The following is a 24,416-nucleotide window of genomic DNA, read 5'->3' as shown; positions in this document are numbered from 1 at the left end:
CTCTCAGGAGAAACTATCAAAGCAGATGCTCCCTATCTGTAAATGGTATGACAAATAAAAAGCTGATTTTTCATACAGGGCAGCTTCTTTCTCTGGGTGTCCTAAAATTCTGGTGAATTCAAAGTTGCACTCTGTTCTTTGCAGAAAGACCTTACATTGAATAGAAATTCTGTCTTAGAGGATCTTTAAACCATCTTACCTTGAGCTCACATATGACTTTCAGCAGCAGCAGAATGACTTTCAGCTTGTGATTATCATGAGATCGAGATGTGCAGGCTACTTGGGTAGGATACCAGATGTGCCATTGGTCTGGGAGTATGAGTCTGCAGCATTACAACTTGAGACAGGCTCTTTGTGAAATCATTGCAGCTCTCTTGTGGACTCTGAGGATGTTAGAGAAGCAGAGTGCTTTTCTTCTTTTTTCAGACTGGACAACTCCTCAGTCTCAAACAGGTGTCCTGTCTGCAGCTCTGGAGGGGAACTTGAGACCAAGGGCTTCAGAAAGGTGCGCTTAGATTAGAAAAACCCTCCTTGATTATCTGTGAGTATAGAGGGGAAAAAGCAATTAACCTCCCAGTCAGCAATCAGTTCGTCAAGAGGATGCTGCACTATTTTCAAATGTCTGCTTGATAGAGACTGAAAGTACTTTGCTTTAGGCTTTCCATATTATACCACCCACATAGACTCTTCCGCCTGCAAGCTCTAGTTCTGCTGCAAAATGTACAATGCAAATGTTAGCAAGAGCTACTGTACTAGTAGAAATCAGACTGAAATTACATCACTTGACTTAATAAGATTGTTGGTCACCACTGCATAAATGAATCTCATATGAGCTTTCTGAATGGTTCTTGTGTGCTTTCCATGTGCACAATAAAGGTGGTAGGTTTTTCAGCATTAGGCTTAATATTTGAGGCAGTTCTTACTTTTGAGAAGATAAGGATGTGATTGCATGGAGTCAGCTATAACACTGACCCTTTCAGTCATTATCACATAATTGCCAGCCAAAAGAAGAGAATTTTACAAAGGCAGTTTCCAACCCCATGCTGTGGTCAAAATCTCACAAGCTAAACAGGTTCAGTTCAGGTCAGTGTTAAGATATGAGACCTCAAGGAAATCCATGTGTTACCAAAAGGCATTTTAGTGTATATTTTTCCTCTTGGGGAGCAATGCTACCACAGAGAGCTGGAAGTGCTTTCTTTTGCCCTATGAATAAAACTGTCCATCAAATCCTTGTGGTCAAAGTTGCCTGAATATTTTTGCAAGATGTTAACCTTCAGGGTGTCTTTCCTTCTTCCTGTGTCTACATTCCAGTTTCATTTTCTGTCCTAAACCATCATCTAGTGACACTGTCATTTAAACAGCTGCCACATTCCACCCTAGAAATGGTTGCTCTTTTGTGGTAAATGGAATAATTGCACAGTCACAGAGCTGCGTGTTTGTAAAGCACTTTGGGATGAATGGTTCTACTGTATAGAAGCGTGAAATACTTGTTTTTTATTGTCAAGCCAAATCTTGACAATAAAGATAAATAGGGATGTATGGGTAGAGGCAGTATATCCTGTGAATGTGTGTAAATATACAGCATAGTGGGTGAATTTGAGGCTCTGTATAAGCCCTTTGAAATCAATAGGATTACACCTGGGATGAATATGATCTAGTATTTGAGGTTGTAGATACCTTCCTGTACATACACTGTCTGTAAAAATTAATGGTAGAATAAATATGGAAAGTATTAAATCAAACTTGGATCGCAGCCCAGACAGAAAACTAGTGGATTTTGGAGAGTGCGGCATTGAATGAAATATGGAAGTATTCCATATCTTGCATCCAGAAGCTAAAATGTCTTGCACATCACCCTATATATGATGCCTGGATTCCTTTTCCTCCCTGAAATGAGAGTAGATTCCCATTTTGTGGAGGAGCTGATAAGGTGGGCATTTCAGAAGAGCTTTCAGAGAATGAGGTGTTCAACTCTGAGTGAATTTCAATAGCACTTGGGCTCATAATGGGGATCCTGAGAAGCCAAGTGGAATTAACATTAATGGAAGTTCTGTGTTATATAGAAAGCAGAATGGAGCCAAAAGGTGACATCAGAGTTAATATCTGAATAATGTAAATCCAGAAAGCATGTTCATTCCAATACATAAAGCTGCTGGGTTATGAGTTGTAGCCGTGTTGGTCTAAGGACATAGGCAGGCAAAGTTCTTTGGGTAGACATGATATCTTTTATTAGACCAACTAAATAGTTGGAAAAAGATTCTTGGCAAGAAAGGGCCTGAAGAAGGGTGACTGTGCCCGAAAGCTTGCCAAGATAATACATAAAGCTGCCATTTCTGCCTTGTGAATGCCGGCTAAATCTGTGCTATGGCAGGGATTTTCCCTGTTTAGTTGACTTAGATATTTGCTAGGGTTCCCCACTTCCTGGTGCACAGAGTGTCTACATGCACATGTGTTCTCTTGCTACGAGTCCTGCATAGTTGTGGCTTTTACTGTGTTGTTCTTTTATAAGCTCTCCTTTCCTTCAAGAGCATATTATTTGCTCTTGATGAAGCAGAACTGTAGCTTTTGAGGTTCTAGTTGCTGCTGCTTCTTTTGAGAGAATTGGGAATGGAGGCAGATGATTGGTCCTAGAGTATGATTTATCGCAAGTCCACTCGACTTTCTAAAGCTAAAAAAAAATAAAAATAAGGGAGTAAGATTAGATTTGGAAATTCATGTCTGTTTAATTGCTTTGTATCCTACCCTTAATTCACATCCAGGTGTTACATCTGTTCCTGGAGGCTTTCCTATTAAGATCATAATCCATTTAGTTCCTAAGATGTGAACAACAGCCAAGAATCTACTTTGGCCAGGAGCCTGAGAAATTCAGTCATGCTGCAACCACGAAGATAGTGCGCTCCATTCATCTTTCTCCATTATTGCCGAAAAGTAGTGGGGGAAGAGAGAAATTAAAACCTGTTGCCAAAATAAAATGCAGTTGAGACGGGGCAGAGGCTGAATCTGTCTGGATCCCTGGACATAAATTGTTTCTCCCTAGTTTTGAGGTAGATTGAAAAATCAAACAAGAGCTACAGTTGGGATTGAATGTAAGTGATTTCAGTGGGAGAGGCAAGTGTGCGAGTTTGCAGCCGTTCTTTTCCCCTTATACCATTTGAGTGTGTTTTGATATCTTTGTGCTTTCCAACCCTTTTCTCGGGCTTTTTAATGATATGAAGGTGGCACTATTGCAGTGTATAGCAGGGACCTGCTGGAATTCATCGGCCTGTAGAATTCACTTGAGTGATAGAACTAATAGTAGTGGGTTAATGTTGAAGATGTGGGGAGGCAAAACACTGATGTGAGAAAAGTGGGGAACCAGTTACCAAAAGCTGAACCCTGATTTCATTCAGGGGCAAATTACTGTGGCTTAGCTCCACTTAGTGCAGGGTAGACCACTGACCAGGTGATCTGCCCTTCTGAGAGGCAAGTTCCCATATGTCTCTTGCAGTGTTATCACTGTACATCTGTCCGTGTCCTGGGTTGTGTGGCCAGACGTATAGCTCTGTCAAAATCTAGTTAGCATGTTTTTGCCAGGTGAGTTTCACTCTTCATATTTAGATTATTTAATGACACCAAGTACAGTAAATTCCCAGAATTAAGAAGATGTTTGTTTCTTAGTTGTTAAAATGTTGCTATGTGTAAATACATTTATCCTCCCTATTCATCTTTCGCAGCAATGTGGTCTGTATTGTTTCTTGAGTTCTGTCCCCTGCTGTGAATCTTTCAGCAAGTCTGTGGGGTTTTTCTTATATCACCCCACAATCTGAATGTGGAGGAGAGACCAGGAAGCCCTGGGTAATTATTTCACAAAATTATTGTTTTTTATTGTCAGGCCAAATCTTGTAGTGTGTAGGATGGCGCTTGGGCCGCAAGTCATTATGATGGCAATTTGTTACTTTGTTCCAGCTGAAGTATGAGGCTCCCCCATACTTTCCCTGCACCTTGTACTTGCCAGTTCTTCCCTATGAATGAGTGGTGTTATAATGAATTCATCTTATACTTTTTTTCAAGTGTTACTAGCACTTGAGCCTTGCTTATCGTGCAGGAGACTGATGAGATGCTGCATTCCCAAAGCAGGTATCAATTCACCACTGGCAGCCACACCTACTAGCAGCCAGCCACTGTTTTCTGTCTCGACTGATTTTATGAAAATCCCATGCTAACTGGATAGCGCCAGTGCAACTGAATGGTTGTGGTTGCAAATGAAAACCTCCTGCTGCTACTTGCTAACATATGTTGGCTTTTCCCTTGATGTGTATGAATACCACTCTCATCCAGAAAATGGTTATGCAACATTTTAGGTGATATCTCTCTAAAGACATCTGAGACATCGCCTATTGACTGGTGGATGAGGGTGGACTTGGAATTTGTCGCAAAACCAGGGCACCAATCCTGTACTGAACTGTAGTTTTAAGTCTTGTCTTGAGCATAGGTTGTACCATTGACTTCAGCTGGATGTAGACTGGCCCCTGTAGGAGATAGTGACTGCAAGTGTTTCAGTAACAAGGGATTTGTATCACTTAAATAACTGTTTTCAGCCAGAAACTGGTTCAGCTTTTTGTTAACCAGGCAGTCATTCTAGATAGCTTCATTTAAAAAAGGAATTCAATCAAAAAAAAATCTGTTTGGAGATGAATTGCAGGCATATGGCAGTGAGAGTCTGCATATACATAGGTAAGTGCTTCAAATGAGAATTATCTAGGGAGAGATCCCAAATTATGAGTTTGCTTGTCTTGTGCAGTTGGTAAAGGGCTAAGAAAATCTCTGAAGTTTCAACAGTTTTCATTTGGCTTCCTGTAAAGCTGTAATTAGAACCTGTATGAATGGCATGTAATGTCTTGGGGAAGTGCTGCTTTCAGAAGCCCTGTCCATTCTTGACCTCATACTATAGTTTGGATTAACACCGCAGCAGGGGTGATATCTGCAGAATACCTGTTTCTACATTACCTGGAGGTAGGGAATTTCCATGAGTTGCTGGTGCCTAATGGCATATGCTTTGTATTGTTTCAGGTAGAGCATCAAGTATGGCTCATACAATTTCCCTCTATTTGTACACTTCTCAGATGCCTTTGCAGAGGGACTTTTCTGTGGAGAGTGTGCAGTGGTACTGAGATTAAAAAGGGAACATTCAAGAACTCTTGTGTAGCCTTCAAGTCGTCATCCTTGAGAAGACTGTTCTGCTGTAGCAGAATGTGTTAGACCATTTATATTGTTCAACTCAAATGAATTTGAACGCCAGCGATTTTGATGTTGGTATCTTCTGGATTATCAGTGTGCTGTTTATGAACAATTTGAAGATTCTCTAGAAGTGTCCAGGGACCTAGAAAACTTGGTTCATAAATCGATTACATGTTTCTGCTCTCATTTTAGAAAAGTGAAAGGAAGAGTCAGATTTTCTAGTCCAACAAGACACTGTTTCCCTACCTAGTGGCACTTCCACAATTGCACAAATACTTAAAGAGCCTTGTCAGGGTTTTAAGTAATCATGAGAATCTCGGTCATGTAACGGGCTTGGTGATATGTTGCAGATAGATGGCCCTTTCTAGCATTTTGCTGGCAATTGGTATAACTGTTAACTCCCAGTCAAGTTATGCCTCTAGCTGAAGTGGCAAGGGCTTTGCCATTGCTGTTCAGTGTTACCAGTTCACTTCTTACCGATAAACTGCTGTCTTGGTGTGTGGGTATATTTTGCCATCTTGAAAACCCTGGAGTAGTGCTTAATCCAGCCAGTTGTGCCCTTTAAAGCCAATTACTCAAGTAGGCTCTTAGTCCTAATGCAGGCCAGGAACAATTGAGGATCAACATGGTTTTTATGTGCCATAAGGGCCTAATCTTCCCCCTATTATGAAACTGGCTTCATTAGACTGCAGGTTGCAGCTTCATGTGCCTCTGAGTAGCAAGAAGTGTATGGCCCTGCTGTCGCTCCTATTCAAGTTAATGATGAAACTTTCCTCTAACTTTCTTGGTGCTGTCAGGCTCTGTATGGGAGTACTGTGTCTTTCATTGGGTCAGAGAAGATGACTTGAACCTTTTACATACAAGTGAGATGGTGGAAAGGTACTATATGTAGTACATCCCTCCATTCCATTGGAGCATTGTGCTTGAGGAACTTGATTTATATGGAACTGAATAAAAATCTCAGCATGCACTGTTAATGTGGTACCATTCTGAGTCAGTAAATAGTAACTACTTGACAATCCCTGCTATGAAATAGCCATGAAAATATAGCCTCTGGTTACAGTCAGAGTGCCAGTTATTCCTCCTCTTTGAATGTATAACCCATTTCATACAAGCCAAATGGAGCAGTACTGGCACCATTAACACAAAGACCCAAAGAACTCAAGTTCACTGTTCAAGTTGTTCTTTTTTTTTTTTTTTTTTTCTTCTGCCAGAAATGAGATGAAAAGGTGATATTTGTGTAGAGCAAGGAGGCTGCTACTTCTGGTCACGTTTGAGCTGATCTATTGTTTGTCTGATCCAGCAACTTTAAAAAGGAATCCTTGCTGGCAGCCAGCAAGCTCTGCAGAGCTCATGGCAGGGCTTTTTGGGGAGGAAAATGGTGTATTAGCTTCAACTATTGAATTCTCTAAAGAGTAACGGTGCAACCTAATCCTGAAGGGAAATAGCTCTGTATTTGCTCCTGGCCTAGTGCATTTGTCTGTCTCTCTGATTAGCAAGACTCTACCCTTGCAAAGGGCTCTGTCAGCAATTTGTAGGACCAAGCCTTAAAAACTGAGTTAGTTCAGAGACGGAGCATAGTCTTATGGCTTAAAGCCCAGGATAGGGAACCAGGAAATCTTGGTTTTTCCACTGATTTGGTCATCTGTGGATGTGATTTATTTTCTGTTCAGTGAGGAGGTCTGCTGAAATTGTGAGAGATGGAGACTTACATCATTAACATAGTTATTGAGGCCTTGGAAGGGAGCTGCAAGACAAAGGGCAATTTAATAAGGTCTGTCAACCTGCAGTGGTCAATCTGGTTTATTAATTAACACGTTGGCTAGTAAGTACCCAGCTCTGACCCTTAATTGTTTCTCCAAATAGTTGCTTTCTTTGGGTGCAGTCTTTCTGCTAAAGAAATCAAGGACCTCTTCATAAATGTGAAAGAAAAAACAAAAGACCCAAGCTAAAACGCATCCAGATTTAGTTTGGTATGATAAGTGCTCACCTTGAGGGTAACAGTCGTTTTCCTTAAAGCTGAAGGTTAGGGGGATCTGTAACAGTCCAGAATAGAAATTGAATTGGAGACTTCCAAAACTTAAAAGCACAAGGCTTTGCATTTTGAGCACAGGAGCCAGACTCTTTGATTGACAACTCTGACATCCACATCCTCTGTAGGTTATTCACAGGGTAGGGGCATGGGACATGCTGGCCAGGAAGTAAAATAACCCAACCCAACTCCACAGTCTTTCCCCACAGCAAGTGTTTGTACTTAGTTTAATCTTGAGCCCAACTGATCAGCAGTATAATGCCAATGAAACTTCAGCCGGGGATAAATTTGGCCCATTATATTGGGATTAATGTCATGCCTCTTGCCTCTGCTTCTCAAGTTCCTTTATGGACCTGATAATAAATTCATCATATATTGTTTTTGGCTTTGTCTGACTGCAAAAATATCTATCATGTGGAAACTTTCTGAGAAAATAAGAACATCTAGATAATTCTGAACATCCCAACAAGCTGTAAACGCACACTAACACATTCCTTAGGATATGTTGCAACCGTGGGAAAGCTAAATTTCATTATTTCAAAACTAATTGCATATTGTCCCATTGCTCTCTATTTAAGACAGTACCCTACAGTCCTTCGATTTTGTTGTTCTGAGAAATAAACTTCCTCCCAAGTTTAAAGCTGCTAGTTCTGACTAACATGTATGTATTCAGTAGGACTGCGCGAGGCTTCAGATCTGGAGAAGCTTCGGACGCTTCGGGGTCCGAAGCAGCACATCCGGGTCGAAGCGCCGGCCTTGTTAGGCTGCTTGAAGCAGTTCGGAGCCGCCTCGGAGATCCAGCCATAGGGTATAAGGGGGAAACAATAAAATATAACTTTGTTGTTTTTGTCTGATTTGGATTAAATTTTTTCAGGGGTGGTAGACTCTGCAGAGAGAATGAAGCCTGCCAAGTTTCAAGAAGATTGGTGCAGGGGTTTGGGGGGAATGGCACCCCAAATTCTTGAAAGCAGAACTCATGTCACGTCTAGGTGTTACAACATAGGGGGGGTGAAAACTAAAGGGGTGGTAGCTGCTCTTACTGAGGCCACAAAGCCTGCCAAGTTTTAAGAAGATCAGTGCAGGGGTTTTGGGGGAACTGCCCCTCAAGCTGCAGAGAAGCAAAACGTGCCATGGTTTGCTTGTGGGACTCGCTGTGTCTGTTCTGGGGTGGGGCGGGGAGACACTGCTGCAGGCCTGGCTGTTGTGTTCCCAGTTACCAATCCATCAATCATGACTCACTTAGGGACCAGGGACTCAGAGACCAGCTCAATACACAAGACCTAGCTACTACATAACGACTTAACGAGCATCAATTAGCACTTACAAAACCAGGCTAAGGAGAGGAAAGACTCAATACAGACAATCAACTGCCCCAAGACTGACACAGTCTTGGCAGGAGTTTTACCTGGCAGCAGCTAGGGGTGCAGGGCCCCAGAACCCCCCTGCACTGATCTCCTCCACAGCTGGCAGGCATTGTGGCCACCATCCCTGCAGCTGTCACCCTGGCACAAGTTTTGCTTGTCTGCAGCTTGAGCGCTGAGCAGTTCCCCCCCCCAAACCCCTGCTCCGATCTCCTTAAAATTTGGCAGGCTTTGTGGCCTCAGTAAGAGCTACCAGCCCTGCAGTTTTGACCCCCCGTGGTGTAACACAGCCGTGGCATGTTTGGGTTTCACGAATTTGAGGTGCTGTTCCTCCCAAACCCCTGCACCAATCTTCTTAAAACTTGGCAGACTTCATCCTCTTTGCAGAGTCTACCATTCCTGAAATGTTCATCCAAATAGAACAAAAAACAAAGTTATAGCTATTTTATTGATTCCCCATTATCCCCTATGGCTGGATCTCTGAGGCAGCTCCAAAGCTTTGGAGCCACTTTGGCTGGATTGAGGCGGAAACCCGGTTTGGAGCTCCGGATCAGATCGCAGCCATCCGAAGCAGCCGGCTCCGAAGCCGGATCAAATCGCTGCTGACTCGCACGGGCCTAGTATTCAGTTTGTTTCCAGCATCCAATTTACACATCAGTTAGAAGTGACATTCAACCAAATACAAACTAGTTCAAATCATGTAGCAGAGAAAGTAGAAAGATTCTTGCAAGTCCAGTAAGCTCGAACACCTGGTGTGCTACATTGGCACAAATCTGTAGTAACACAATGGAATGGTGCCCTAAAGTTTTCTGTTTGCTGTACCTGTTCTGAAAGCATAAGGCAAAGTGCTTTCCCCCTGCCCCCCCATAGATTTGCCTAGGATGGGCCTTTCCTGTCAAGATGGTCTAATGGATTATAAAGGACATTTTTGTTCTTTTAAATATTCAATTTTCAGGGGAATAAAGATCATCTTGAACCCATGACAAAATGTTGATCTGTCCTCATTATGGAGAGCAGCATAACACTGAGAAATCAGTGAGAGCAGCATATAACATCATCCTATGAGACTTGTGTAAAAAGGTGTTTAGATAACAAGAATTCTGCAGTAGGACTGTATCTTATTTGGGAATGCCCCCTCCTACTTAATGACCTGCCGAAGAAAAGCACAAAAACATTCCTTCAGGTTTCTGGCCTGGGATGCAAGAGACCTGGATTCTCTTCCCAGCTTTGCTACACACCCTAGGTGACTTTAGCCAAGTCTTTTCTCTCTACTCCTCAGTTTCAGATCTGCAAAATGGGGGTAATACTACCTTATATCAGAGGGATATGGAGGTATCTAAATACCGTACCTTACTGAATTCCATGGGAGAATCGGGGCATAAATCTTGGTCTATGAAAATCAGTGGAAGTCCACATCTTGTTTGAGACTGATATTTGGTCTATCTTTGAATGAATATATAACAGCCCTTTCCTCGCAAGTTTGCTTTGAGCTTTAGCTAAAGCAAGTGGTACCCTTCCCCTCGCATTCAGAGATAAGTATACTAGGAACATTCCTACCGTTATCACTGATGCTTAACTTCTAAACAAATGATTTACATGCATAGGTCTGAGAGATAAATATGGAATCCAAATCACCTGAACACCAAGTTAATGCCCAGGGCCATAGGGCTGCCTTTCTTGACATCTTGGAAGCCTACAAAATACAAGGCCCACTGGGCTTCTACTTGTGTCATGTTGTCTCTTTGTAATCTATGGGTAGTAGAGACGTAGGAAATACTGAAGGATCTTTCTTTCCAAGCATCTATATTAGAGATGGCCCTTTCCCATGCCTCTGGGGAATATTACAGCTTCAAGGAGCTGGTGAGCTTTTCCCACTGCTGTCTGGCATGGCATCATTTAGAAAACATTCAGCCACCAGACCTCACGTGGGCTGCCTTGCCACTCCATGTGCTGGCTGTATGAAAAACAGAGGAATATTTGAGGGTTGAGGCAGGAAATGAGCTGACATTAAGTTCAGCACCATGTCTGGCTCCATTTTTTTTTTTTTTCATTAAGCAAAAAATCCACTCCTCCTACCCTAAGTGACCAGTGTCTGAACCTTCACTTGCTATAAGAAGGCAGGAGTAATTTGATGACTGAGTTTCCAGCTAGTCAACTTGCTGACTGGCTGGATTGCATATGGTTAGTACCAGTAGGCCAGAGAATGTCAGGCAAGTCTGCGCTAAAAGTATTCCTGCCTGGGCATGGTAATATACATTCATACTTTGCTGGTGAAGCCAGATGTGTAGTAATGGAAAGTATGCCTTATGTCATCATGTTGGGAATTGGGAAAACTCCAACTTTGATACAAGTATTCCATCTTGACCACATTATTCCAGGTTTCTCTTCCCTCCTGTGTTTTCACTGTTTAAATGCTGCATTTAACATTTTTTTATGGTCCGTTTGATCAGATGAGAGAAGAAGAAAATGCTGAAACTCCTGTTTGGTCACACAGACTGTTAAATAGATTAATCCAGAACTGGTCATTGTAAATGCAGATTCTATTAATCAGTTGCTTCAAACTGCATTGGGTCCCACTGGAATGCAACTCTTGCATTTTGGGAAATCAGAAAATGTGCTGTTTTCTACGAGCTGTTTTGTGGCTAAGGGGAAGAGGAATGGCGTTATATTTAAGGCACTGAGATGCAGAAGTTCTTAGTTCACTCTTCTGCTGTGCTATAGATTTGTGTAACATTTAGCTTTCTGTATATGCCTCAGTTTTCCCCAACTTTATAACAGAGAATACTCTATCCCTTGCTTTTTGATGTTATGAAGTTAGCTCCCTAAATCTTTGAGATGGAGAAGCATCTAGAGAGTTGGGGGTGTGAAATATGGTGGAACTCAGCCTAGTTCTGAATGGACCGGCATCTATTTTTGGTGCTATTTGATTGGGAACATGAAGAATGCAGAACAAGTCCAGTCCCTGATGTTCACAGGCAACCATTTCCCACAAGATTTTTAATACTTCCCACTTCAAACCCTCATGCACAGTTACAAGGAATGAAACCAGAAACACCAGGGGCACCTTATCACATCCACATGCCTGGCCACCGCAATTGCAGAGAAGCAACTGGGTCTTGGGCAACCTCCACTCCTCCAAACTTTTCCCTAGGTGTGCACATCAAAGGTCTTGGTGGTTGCAGGACTCAGTACAAGCAAATTCATCAGGCTCCTCCCAACCGTATACCATGATCCAAAGGGTTGATGGCTGCCTACGTTCCTTGTGAAGCAGCTTTGGCTGGAGGGCCAGAGACTGATTTAAAGTGTTTTACCAAGGATGGTAAATATCGTTCTCTCTGCTTTACAGACAAAGAACCTGAGCCATAGAGAGAAAATGGCTTGACCCAAATGTAACCACAGAGCTGGGAATGGGATCCAGAGCTCTTAAATCCCAGTCAAGTGCCTTGTTTCTTCAGCATCATTTTTCTTTCTCCAGAGCAAAATAATGGTTTTGTGTATTCTCCATTTAATTACATGTATATTTTACCAGGAAATATGTCCTACAGGACCTGTGGTGAATGACAGATCGCTCAGTTGAACAGCTGAACAGAAAAATAGAATGAGGGGAGGGAAGCATTTGGATAAATAAAAAAAAAAAAAAAAGTTTTTTCTGTCTAAATGACAATAATTTCTGGGGTTCAGTGCCTGCTGTAGTGAATGTTTCTTATTTACACTTTGTGCATTCATTTTGGAAGGTGGGAGATCCTCTTCTGAAGGCATATTCTGCATCCTGGTTGGTGACTGCTTCAACCCACAAGCTGTCAGTAGCAGTGCCCCACCTTTTATTCATTGGCAGCAATGTGACTCTTGCCTCCAAAAAAAATACTTTCCAGCTGAAACTATTCAGTAAATGTGACTTAAATGTGGAAAGGCGATGGAAGTGGCATTTTTCAGTAAACTTTCCAATAGCTAAAATACATCTCACATGGCTTTCGTTCTGCTTACAATGTTGGGCATATTCTTAGCTGTGCCCTGTCCTCCGAGAAATAGATAAACCCCCTTGTCTTACTATGTCTTACCACTTAAGCTGGCTTTTTCTTTTATTTCAGGAAAGCCACTCGCTGAAGGGTAGCTGCTAGAGAGGAGTTGGCTTTGAGAACGGAGATCTTGGAACATGGAAAGATCCCTTGGTTTCATCCATAACCACTGCATTGTTGTGCTGTTCCTCTTCAGTTCCCTGAGCTCGCTAGGTCTTGCCCAGTATGGGTACTGGCCATATTCTGGCTACCCTGAGCAACCCACACAAGAACAACGTCCTCAGCGGCCAGCCAGTGTCCCCAAGATTCAGCTGCGGCTGGCAGGGCAGAAGAGGAAGCACAATGAAGGGCGAGTGGAAGTGTTCTACAATGGCGAGTGGGGCACAGTGTGCGATGATGACTTCTCCATCCACTCTGCTCATGTAGTGTGCAGAGAGTTGGGCTATGTGGAGGCTGTGTCCTGGCTCCCAGGCTCCAAACATGGAAAGGGAGAAGGTAAGGAAGTTGCTGCCCAGTCCTGTGCTTGCTTGAGTTATTGGGAGCGACTTCAGTGCTGGGGAAGGGGCCTGGATTGGGAAATTCAAAGTGTAAAGCCCTTTACATGTCAACAGCAATGCCCACATGTTACTACCCATGGTCTAAAAAGGCCCTGCCAGAGAGAGAAAAATCTCTGATCCTGTTTCCAGGCTACCTACACTGGTGTTAACTGTCATCTGAGACTTTGGCTGTCTAGACTGTCATCTAGAGAGCTCCAGTTCAGTGGGTGGTGTTTAAAGTACAGGACTAAGAGATCTGTGTGCTGTTCTTGCCTTGCTCATGGTTGCCTATTTGTGGGCCTCTACTAGCCATTTAATTTCTTGTGGCTTTATTTCCCCCTCCATCAAATAGAATCATATGAAGATAGGACTGGAAAGGACCTCAAAAGGTCATCTAATGTAACCCTGAGCTCTAGGACAAATCAGCCCTGTCTAAACCATCCCAGCCAAGTTTGTCCAACCTGTGCTTAAACAATTCCCCAAGTAGTCAATCTGTTACTATGCTTTACAGCTCTTCCTTCTCCAAGGACAGCAGTCTGCTTTCTTTCTACCTTTAGTCTGTGCTTTCGTGAATCAGTCAGCTGATCTCAACAGAGCAGCTGCATGAGGCACTAGGGGCACAGATGTTAAAGCAATACATATAAGTGCTTAGATGGAAATATGCAGAGGCTGTATTATGTTTGTAGTAGCAGCTTGAAGGGAGGAAGTTCTTTCCCAGTGACCATGAATAGAGCTTCCACTGCATCAAGGCCTTTCACTCAGGTGTGGCACATGAAGCCAGGATGCAGTCCAAGGAAAACTGCTGATCTCGCATATAATGGTAGTAGGGGTGATGCTTAGGAAGTCCTTATCTACCTGCTTTTCAAGGTGAATTAAAATGGTGTGTTATATCATGAAGGACAGGTAGGAGGAACAAATAACATCACTTGCAGTGGGGGGTGATTAACGCTTGCAGCAACAAGTACAGTCTAATATTGCAGCACTTCTGCAAAGCAGGCCCTTCACTATACTCTGAGGACCACAGCTGGGATGGTGCATTACATGTAAAGCGTTTTGTCCCCATACTCAACTATTGCAGAGGAAACTTGTCCAAGATGTTGAGGCGCAACTGATAAATTTTTTGGGCGCCCAACTTAAGTCAGTTATTTTTCCAGAGGGTGGATGCTTACTATGGTCTGAAAATCAGGCCTTTCAAGGGTGTTTCAAACAGGGCATCCAAATACCAACACATTCCAAATAGCTAGTTGCTTATTATAAATGTGGATTTTGACCAAGATTTTTGTAAGTGAGATTCAATCAAAACTTAAAGCTCTTTCTGAAATGTGATTGAATGAGGATTTGACATGCCAGAAATTATATGAGGGGCCCTAAATATAGAAAGAAGATTCACAGCCTGTGTGATTGGAGGCCAGGTTCTAATCAACCAAGCTGAGGCACCTATTGACATGAGGCACTCTGAAGTAGCCATCACTGAGGGATGTTAGCTTTCACCCGAGGGAAGTTCATAATTAAGGTCACTTCAGCCTGCCTGTCTCTGTGTGCTGACGCAAATGGCAAGCAGGAGTGGTCTGGGGAGCTTACAAGAGAAAGGGGCTTTGTTTCACACTGAAACATAACTGTTTATAGTGGAGCACGCTGTCTGGTATGTGCCTGTTGCTGCAAGTCTCAAAGTGCATCAACGTGATTTCATGTCCATATATGAAATGACTCTTGCACAATTGCACATTTTCCCCCAGTGCATGAGGATTTGGAAAGGTATTTGGTTATTTTTATTGAGAGAGACTTTAAAAGACACAGTGTTTTAGCAAGTGGCTGCTGATCAGCACTTCTTGGAAGTCAAGCCCTTTATGGTCTCTCAGTCTGGGCTCCCCAAATTGTAAGTTGGTAAACCTTTGGCTTGTATGTCTCAGTACAGTCATTATTAGTTAGAGAGCCAGCTCTTCAGTTGTGAATCAGTGTAAGCCTGCTGAGCTATGGGCTGACACCATCTGTGGAGCTAGATTTCATAGACATTAGGGCTGGAAGGGACCTCGGAAGATCATTGAGTCCAGCCCCCCCGCCTGAGGGAAAGGAAGTCAGCTGGGGTCATAGGATCCCAGCAAGATAAGCATCCAATTTTCTCTTGAAGGTGTTCAATGTAGGTGCTTGAACCACCTCCGATGGCAGGCTGTTCCAGACCTTGGGGGCTCAGACAGTAGAGAAATTCTTTCTTATGTCCAGCCTGAAATGTTCTTGCAGGAGTTTATAACCGTTCAACCTCGTCATCCCTTGGGATGCTCTGGTGAACAATCATTCCCCCAGATCCTGGTGAGCACCCCTTATAAACTTATAGGTGGCCATCAGATCACCCCTGAGCCTGCGCTTTTCCAGGCTGAAGAGCCCCATAGCTCTCAGCCTGTCATCGTAAGGTCTGTTTTCCTGACCTCTGATCATGTGCATGGCTCTTCTCTGGACTCTCTCAAGCTTCTCCACATCCTTTTTGAATTGTGGGGCCCAAAACTGAATGCAGTACTCCAACTGCGGCCTCACCAAGCCTGAGTACAAGGGGAGAATGACGTCCTGGGATTTGCTTGAGAAGCATCTATGGATGCAAGCCAGCGTTTTGCTCGCTTTACTAGCCGCAGCATCGCATTGAAGGCTCATATTCATCTTGTGGTCAATGATGACCCCCAAGTCTCTTTCTTCCATAGTACTAGCCAGTGTAGCATTGCTGAGCCTATAATGATGCTGCAGGTTTTTCCTCCCAAGGTGGAGAACCTTGCATTTTTCAGTGTTAAACACCATCAGGTTCTTGTCCGTCCATTTGCTGAGCCTGTCCAGGTCAGCCTGGATCGCCCTCCTGTCTTCAGGTGTGGATGCTTTGCCCCAAAGTTTGGTGTCATCAGCGAACTTGGCCAGTCCGCTTCTGACTCCAATGTCCACATCATTAATGAAGATGTTGAACAATATGGGTCCCAGGACAGAGCCTTGGGGGACCCCACTTGTCACAGGGCACCATGACGATCGACTTCCGTCAATCACCACCCTCTGGGTCTGACCACGGAGCCAATTTCCCCGCCAGCGGATCGTGGCGGACCCAAGGCCACAATTGGCTACTTTCACCAAGAGGTGATCATGGGATACCAGATCGAAGGCTTTTTTGAAGTCGAGATATATGACATCAATCTCCTCTCCCTTGTCCAGGTGATAGGTCACCTGGATGTAAAAGGAAATGAGATTGGTCATGCAAGACCTACCCGCAACAAACCTGTGCTGGCCATCCCTCAGGATGTTGGCATCAGCCAGTCCATTAAGGATGGCCTCTTTAATAAACTTTTCTAAGACCTTCCCCAGGATAGAGGTCAGGCTGATGGGCCTGTAGTTTGCCGGATCCACTTTCCTCCCTTTCTTGAAGATAGGCACCACATTGGCCTTCTTCCAGTCTTCGGGCACTTCACCAGAGCACCAGGAGTTCTCAAAGATCCATGCCAGGGGCTAAGCTATGATGCTCGCCAGCTCCTTGAGTACCCTGGGGTGTAGACTGTCAGGGCCGGCTGACTTGAAGGTATCCAGCCTCTCAAAGTGTTCCTTCATGAGGTCAGCATTGATGGAGGGCAGGGGATCTCACTTACCCAGACCTCCCTGTCCTGTAGTGGGCATGGGCATCCCATGGGACTGATGAAAGACTGACGCAAAGTACCCATTTAATAGGTTGGCTTTTTCCTGGGCATCAGTTGATAGTTGTCCCATCTGGTTTAGCAGGGGTCCAATGTTGCCCTTGCTTTTCCTCTGGCTCCCCACATATCTGAAAAAGGATTTTTTATTGTCCTTGATACTCGAAGCTGGTTGGAGTTCAGTTGCAGCCTTGGCTTTCCTGGTTTGCTCCCTGCAGGACCAGACCAGTGCAGAATATTTCTCCTTGGAGGTGAATCCCATCCTCCATCCTTTGTAGGCCTTTCTTTTTAGCTCAGGAAGTCTGCTAGATCCCTGGAGAGCCAGGGGGGCTGCCCTTCCTCAGCTATACCTAAATCTGAGCCTTACTAAACTTCATGGTTGAGGTTTCTCAATGAGATGCTTCTAGGGAAGAAGGTATGTTTCTGATCAGGAAATACTTGAGGTAGGTCCTGAAAAGATTGAATTGATATTTCATAACTATCTTATAGCTTGAGTGTTTTAGATTTCTCTTTGACTGGGTTTACACTGAATTTCGTTAAAGGGATGCTCTCAGACTTACTAGAATGAGTTTCTGGCTCATGTTAGACCACTTTGCCTAGATTGACCACCACTGCGGTTTCTTCATGAATCTCTCATTTTTTCATTTTTTTTTTCTTCCTGCTCAGGCAAAATCTGGCTGGACAATGTCCATTGTACTGGCAGAGAGACCACTTTGGCAGAATGCAACTCAAATGGTTGGGGAGTCACCGACTGCAAGCACACGGAAGATGTAGGAGTGGTTTGCAGTGAAAAGCGAATCCCTGGCTTCAAGTTTGACAATGCGTTGCTCAACCAAATAGAGGTAAACACCCTTAAAACATTGAGGCACATTCCAGTACCCATGGAAGGCAATGCAAGTCTGCCACTGTGCTTTGGGGATAAGAATTAGACAGAGGGTGGTAGAGACACTATACTGGCTTTTTCATTGGATATAAAGATTTGAGGCACAGATTCTTGCAGCATTTTAGTCTCAGTACAATGGGTCCCTGATCTCCTTTGGGACTTGCAGATATTTCTGTGATCTAAGTAGTATAAAATAACAACAATGTAGGGCAGAATTTGCAAACTGCTTTCTGACTCTTCAGACTGAAAAGGTGGCCTCTCTTCAAGAACCACTCTTATTAGTACAAAAACATAGCTGACTGTAGGGTGGACCGTGCCTGTTTAATAGCAAGGAACAACACTGCAAGAGTTCTACTTCCTGTCCTAAGAAAACCATCTTAACCAGCTAAAACAAACAGCAAATACTCCAGTACACTTCCTTGGCCTGATTTCTGTCAGCAGTAGAATAGGTAGCTAAAGATAAATATTTATCAAAATTTAAAGAAAAAATTCCTTCAAATATTTTCTGTTTTTCTAGTAGTATATAAAATACTTTTTCATGTTTCCTTTTGTGGGTCACTTTTTATGCAAACATATCAGGATAAAAAACTGAGTGTTAGGTTTGGAGCGCTGGTAAGAATCACTTTGGAGAGACATGGTATAGATGGGATGAATAGTCCTTGCAATGAGATTAACTTCTTATTTGACTTAGAGCTATGTACTTTTTTGGTGCTTCTTCCTACTGTCCTGATGAGGCTTCACTTTGAGGCAGTGGTGAGAAGCTTTGCAATCTCTGGTATAACAGACTTGTCTACAGATACAATCAGATTCAGAGGTGAAGAACCACTCATAAATGTGGGCTTGAATTAAACTTAAAAGGCAAGGTTTACAGAAAGGTTTATGTGCATTTTAGCATATGGTGATACTAGGGCTGTGATCACTGGAAATCTCTGAAGGAAGAAGTTGAGGATCATCACTAGAAGTGATGGGATGAAACTGAATGAAGGAAAATGTAGGCTGGAGATCAGGAAAAATGAAGTTAGTGTGTGGGACCAGGGACAAATTTTCCATGGCAAACTATGGAAGCTCCATTGCCTGAATAATTTTAAAGCTGAACTTAACAGATTCCTGAATTACGAAAAGCCAGGAGAAATCCTGCACTGAAAAGGAGATGGGAAAGGTGAGTAAATGAGCCCAGAAATCTAAAATGGAAAGATGCTTACTCATCGGGTTCAAAGGTATTCATGCTGACTCTCTTAACAGTTGTTGCAGTATCTCCATTATGAGTAATAGTGGCCCTTGGCCATAACTCGCCAACCAATTCCCACCCAGCAACCACAGCTAAATCTTATTTTAAGTACAGGGGGAATCCATGGTTTTTCATGACTCAGTGTGTGGTTTCTGTGGTTTTGCTGTCTGTGTGTCTTCCATTCTGAAACAACAGTGGATGTGGCATTTTATTTTTCTTGTTCACTTAAAGTACAAAATATTCAAATAAACTGCCATAGCCAGTGTAGCAGGCTTACGAACTCTTCATGGGGACCAGCCCCTTGTGCAGGGTGAAAATCTACACTGGCTTAGCATAAGTGGTATAAGAATTAGGATTTGCTTGATGGAGCAGAAGAAAACCCATGAAGAATGGCCCTAGACCTCTACTCTGCATCAGAATGACACAGAAAAAATGTCCTAGTTCCATGGAAATGCAAACAGATTGCTAGTTCTGAGTCCTGATGCAATTGCTAAAGCTGGGGACTACGGTTCAGGACTCCTGGGTTCTATTTCTGGCTCAGCTGCTAACTTGCTGTAACCTGGGGGGATCTTCATATTCTCACTGGCACTATGTGGCTTGAATTAATGTGCAGAGAGCTTTATGATTGTCATGTGAAAGGCCTGACAGAAGCAAGAGGTACTTCTGTTGGTGACTTGCCTCTTTCGTTTTGCTCTCTCCTTAGCAATTTCACATGAATGAATGAGAAGGAAAATAAGGCCTTTCATATCTGATCAGCAGGGATCCTATTTTTCTCCAATTAAAAAAAAAAAAAAAATCCCCAGTTTTCAGGTTAAAATAAGTAACCCAAAATACACATTTTTCCATGATCAAAATGAAACACCACTCCTATATCTTAGTGGCATCTCATTTTAATCAAGGGAAATGTGGATTTGGGGATTATTTTTTAAATCTGAAAATTGGGGTTTTTTAATCAGAGAAAACCAGGACCCCTGCTCATCAGGGAGCTCTTGGGGCTCATCTCAATCACTCTTCCCTGTTGCAGGGAAGAGTATGGTAAGAAAGTAGAATATGGCAGATGAGTATTTCCTCAGAGCCACCCTGGAATTCCTGAAACAAGCTGGAAGGAAACGTGCATCAGTGCAGATAGAGGTGATCTTGCTTTGGGATGCTTCAGATATTAATCACAAAAAGCTAGAGCTCCCTGCTTTTCCATTGATAAGCATTGTATTTGACTAATGAGTCAGATACACTGAATTAATTTAGGTCTGATTCGTTCTGCCTTAGAGGTGTTGTCAAGGCTTTGATTCGTTTCACACATTCTAAGCAAATTTGAGTATGAGCCACTAACAAGTAGGCCTGTGTGAAGCAGCTTGTATTCACTTTGGATTTGGATTCAGCTGATTTCAGGGGACAGTGATTCAATTCGGTGATTCAAATCACTGTCCTGATTCGATTTGGCTGAATCTGATTCAGGGATTTGGCTGCTGCCAGGCCCATACCCCACCCAGCCCAGCTCCTGGCACTTTGAGGGGAAAAAAAAAAAAAGCCCCAACAGACCCGGTGCTGCCAGGTGGGGAACAATCCCCACTGGTCCCCACTACCCTACGCTGCATGGGGGGCTCTGCATGAGCTGCCCACCCCCTCCCCCCCATTGTTCCAGCCCCCCATGGCTGCCCCACCTGCCCCAGCTCCAGCTCTTTAAGGAAAAAAAAAAAGGAGAAAACCCCTCACTGTTCCTGCTGGTGGGGGGTGATCCCTGCTGCCTCCCACTGCCCCGTGCCATGTGGGGGGGCTCTACGTGAGCCCTGCGAAGCCCCGAGGCCGCTGCAGAAGCAGCGAGTCCTGGGGTTTTCCTTTTTTATTTCTTTTTCTTAAAGGGCTGGAACTGGGGCTGGCGGGGCAGCTGTGTGGGGTGGCAGGGCTTGGGGAGCAAGGGGGTGGGTCAGGGAGCTCTTGGCAGAGCCCCCCATTCAGCATGGGGCAGTGGGGATTGCTCCCCCGCTCGGTAGCACCTGGTGAGTGGGAGCTTTTTTTTAAAGCACGGGAAGCTGGGGCAGGAAGGCAGTCATGATGGGGCTGGAGGAGCAAGCGGGGGTTGGAGGGGCTGGTGGAGCAGGCAGGGGCTGGGGGCTGGCAGGGGTCCCCCCATGGTTTCCTGCCTGCTACTTAGCAGCTCCAAGTCCCGGTTCCAGCTCCCTGCTGCAGCCCCCAGGGGCTGCCCGAATCATTGAAGCTCTCTGAATCTTTTCCGAAGATTCGGAGAGCTTTGAATCGATTCGGACCTTTTAATTGGTCCCCAAATTGGATTCGGTCACTGAATTGGGCCAAATCTCCTCCGAATCGAATCGCCACCCAAAGCTTCACACAGCTCTGCTAAGAAGGTCTCTTGGGAGGGGAATAGGGGTGAAATAAGTTCAATGTTCCGTGTCTTGACATATCTTTGGTGCTGTGTATAAATCAGCCGTCCACATATGGCAGTAGCGATCCTCAGGAACGGCAACAGAATGTTGATTCAAAGAAACCAGAGGTCAGCTTACATGGGGTCTGACCTGCAACTTTTTAGGCATATTAAATCTGCTTATGTTCTTGTAACTCCATCCTGGTGTCATGAAAAACAGTATTCCCTCTACAGCGCACTTGGACAGCCAAGGCATAGAGAGGGTAAATGATTTGTCATGCTGGAAACCTGTGGATTGGAGGAGCTGGGAATAGAACCAGGGCCCGCCAAATCTCAGGCCAGTGCCTTAACCACAAGAGAGGTCTTTCATTCTTATCAACAGCACATCATAAGATCCATATCATCCAAGTCTTTCTCCTATGTAAGAAGCTTGTACATGGTGGGATATGTTCTACAATCTGAGGTTATAGCCAGTGCTTGCAACTAGATGCATTTATTTCAGAAGTAATAATACCCAGCTTTAATCTGTAGATCTCAAAGCATTTTACAGAGAAGGTAAATCTTGGCAAACTGAGCCACAGAGAGGTTATACCACTTGCTTAAGGTCGCCCTGCAGAACAAATACATTGTCAGCAATAGAATCCAAGTCTCCTGGGTCCATATTCTACCCTGTGAAAATGATGTGATATTTAGGCCTGATGCTTCCCTGGCTCTTCGGCCTCCCTGATTTTTCAGGCCTTTTTTTTTTTTTAATTCAGTTGCCTAAAAATGTCAAAGTTAGTGTCTAAAGTTTAGGTGCCTAACATGAAAACTTTGGTTAGGCACCTAATAATAATAGAGACTAAAAATGGAGATAGAAGCCTGGCTTGGTTTGGGGGTTTGTTTTTCTTTTTTTGGTTGATATCTGTAGGACAAAAAGAGGAATTAGCTGTCTAAATCCCTTCCCTGCCTCTCCCAACAGTGAGCCAAAGACTCAGTTTTCACTTTGTACACCAACTAGTATAGTTCAGCTGAAACTCCACCTGTGCAGGGAGGTAGGAGACAGATTTTTAACATTTTTTAACATTTTTTTTTAGACTGCTTGGGTCTTCCGAGTAGGACAAAACCATATAATTGCACCCACTGTACTCAGACCAGTTCATTTTTTATCACATCACTCTGAGAAGTCAGCAAAAGCAGGAAGGCCCTTTTTTCGGCTGTCTTCATTCTGGTGGGATTAAGGCTAAGGGTGATCTGCTGTGAATCTTCAAAATTCCATCCTAAAGGCATTTTTAGGTAGCAGCTAGCTGTCAAATGTTTAAGCTCCCTGCCCTGACTAATCTAAGCTTTTATCTCGTTAGCCAGTGGCATGACATAGTTTCAAGCCAAAGATGACATGTCTGGGGGGGATAAAGGAGGGATCCATGTGGTCATAAACTTGGAACCAGGAAGGTCAAGAATCTTGTGCCAATAAATGTTGAAAATCTTTACTTATCTACTCCCTGCCAAAGAATCATGCACATCTTACTTGAGGGGCCACCAAAGGAAACGAAATTATTTTGTGAGCTCCGATGTGTTTTAAATGCCATCTTCAATATGCAGCGTTGCCACACTTTTCAGAGTTCTCCACTTGGAAGGTTTCCAGGGGTTATAGTAGCCTGAAATTCTTCAGTAAGTAAATTATGGTCTGGCCTGCTCAAGAAAGTTTTGCTAGTTTAACTTGAATCAGTTTTTTATGATTTTAGCTAAACCAGCATAAGTTTCCTTCATGGATGCACTTACCTTGGTTTGAGCTACTCTGAGATATGAAAGATGTAAGATAAAATAATAGATCTGCACCTATTTAAATCTACACCTTTAATCAATCCAGTGCAACATTCCTGCATAGACCAGACCTAACTGTTAACAACTGTAACAACTCTCAAACGGATAATATGGGTATGTGCAATGGGACCTGCTTATGGGATGGGTTCAGATATAGTTTGAGCTGCATAAACAATTCAATTTGCTTTAGACTGTCCCATCTGGAATAGGAGGATATTTCTCACCACTTCTCTTTGGGGGTGGCTAGATAGCTTAACTGCCTGGAAAGTGCCTTGAGACCATTCTGTGGTAAGCTCTGTAGAACTACCTAGTATGATTAAGAAGTATTAGTAAAGCCAGATCATTAGCTAATGTAGAGCAATTTAGCCTCATTTCCTGTAACTCCAAGTCAGTGGAGCTATGAATATTCACATCAGTTCAGGACCTGGCCCAGGTTCCCAAAATCAAACAGGCAAAGTCTTTCCACCTTTTAAAAAGCAACATTATATTCTTCTAGCAAAGGGGTTATTTTTATTGGACAACGTTACACCCCTCAATTTAACAATTTGGAAGCACGATGAAAAAAAGTGTAGGGTGAAATTTTCCAGTTGTGACTGTAAAACATTTGGTCTGTGCAGAGTATCAGACAGATCTCTCCCATTATAGCCTCTGTCATAGTTGGAGGATTGCATCATACCTCTTCCCTTCCTCTATCCGTTCCATCACCCTCCTGACATAAGGAACAACTCCTGCTTGTTCCCTCCTAGAAGCAGTAACTCTCCGGACAGATGAACAAAGAGAATGGTGCTGCAGCTCCTGCCATTGCTTTTAACCAGTATATGTTACTGTTCTTTAAACTCTCTTCTTACATCAAGAGGGAGGGGGGGGTTGTTATCAAAATGTGGGTGGTGAGAGGCAATTTTATGGCACAGCTGTTCATGCTTCTGCTAGTGGTTGTGCTCTAAGGGAGCAAAGCTGTCAGCTCCCTGCTGTGTACCCTATGGTTTGGTAATACTCCCCAGCCCAGCACAGATGCATTCCTGTTGACTGTCCCTGCAAAACTGCACTTAGGGCTTGTTGAACCCAGGTCCCTTGCAATATTATACCAGGTTCTAGGCCCCTTAGGCTTGGTCCTTTGCTTGGTCCTTTGCTTACAGGGTGGGGTCACAGTCTAGGTTTATGAGCGTGACTCACTATCATGCTGCAGTTGTGCTAAAAGGAGATTGACAGGGTAAAATTTCACAGCTCAACAGGCAGTGATGCAGGATCCGTGATGTGCTGGTGACACAGAAGGCAAGAAAGAACTGATTTCAGCTAGAGCAGACTGT

The 24,416-nt window shown here is 43.6% G+C and overlaps 1 protein-coding gene across 2 annotated transcripts in view; it reads left to right on the top strand.

Annotated features, from left to right (window-relative positions):
- LOXL2 (lysyl oxidase like 2) overlaps window positions 1–24,416 on the top strand; it is a 106,800-nt gene that overhangs the window by 16,469 nt on the left and 65,915 nt on the right. For both annotated transcript variants that reach the window (XM_019482459.2, XM_006263901.4), the window contains 2 exons: window positions 12,699–13,121; window positions 17,482–17,657. In XM_019482459.2, coding sequence (XP_019338004.1) covers window positions 12,764–13,121; window positions 17,482–17,657 — 534 coding nt within the window. In that variant the 5' untranslated portion in view covers window positions 12,699–12,763. The remainder of the gene's footprint in view (window positions 1–12,698; window positions 13,122–17,481; window positions 17,658–24,416) is intronic.

Source organism: Alligator mississippiensis, chromosome 7 (assembly GCF_030867095.1).
Source record: "Alligator mississippiensis isolate rAllMis1 chromosome 7, rAllMis1, whole genome shotgun sequence".
Lineage (NCBI taxonomy): Eukaryota > Metazoa > Chordata > Crocodylia > Alligatoridae > Alligator > Alligator mississippiensis.
Note: the sequence above shows the minus strand (reverse complement) of the source record. Positions and strands in the feature narration are given on the sequence as shown.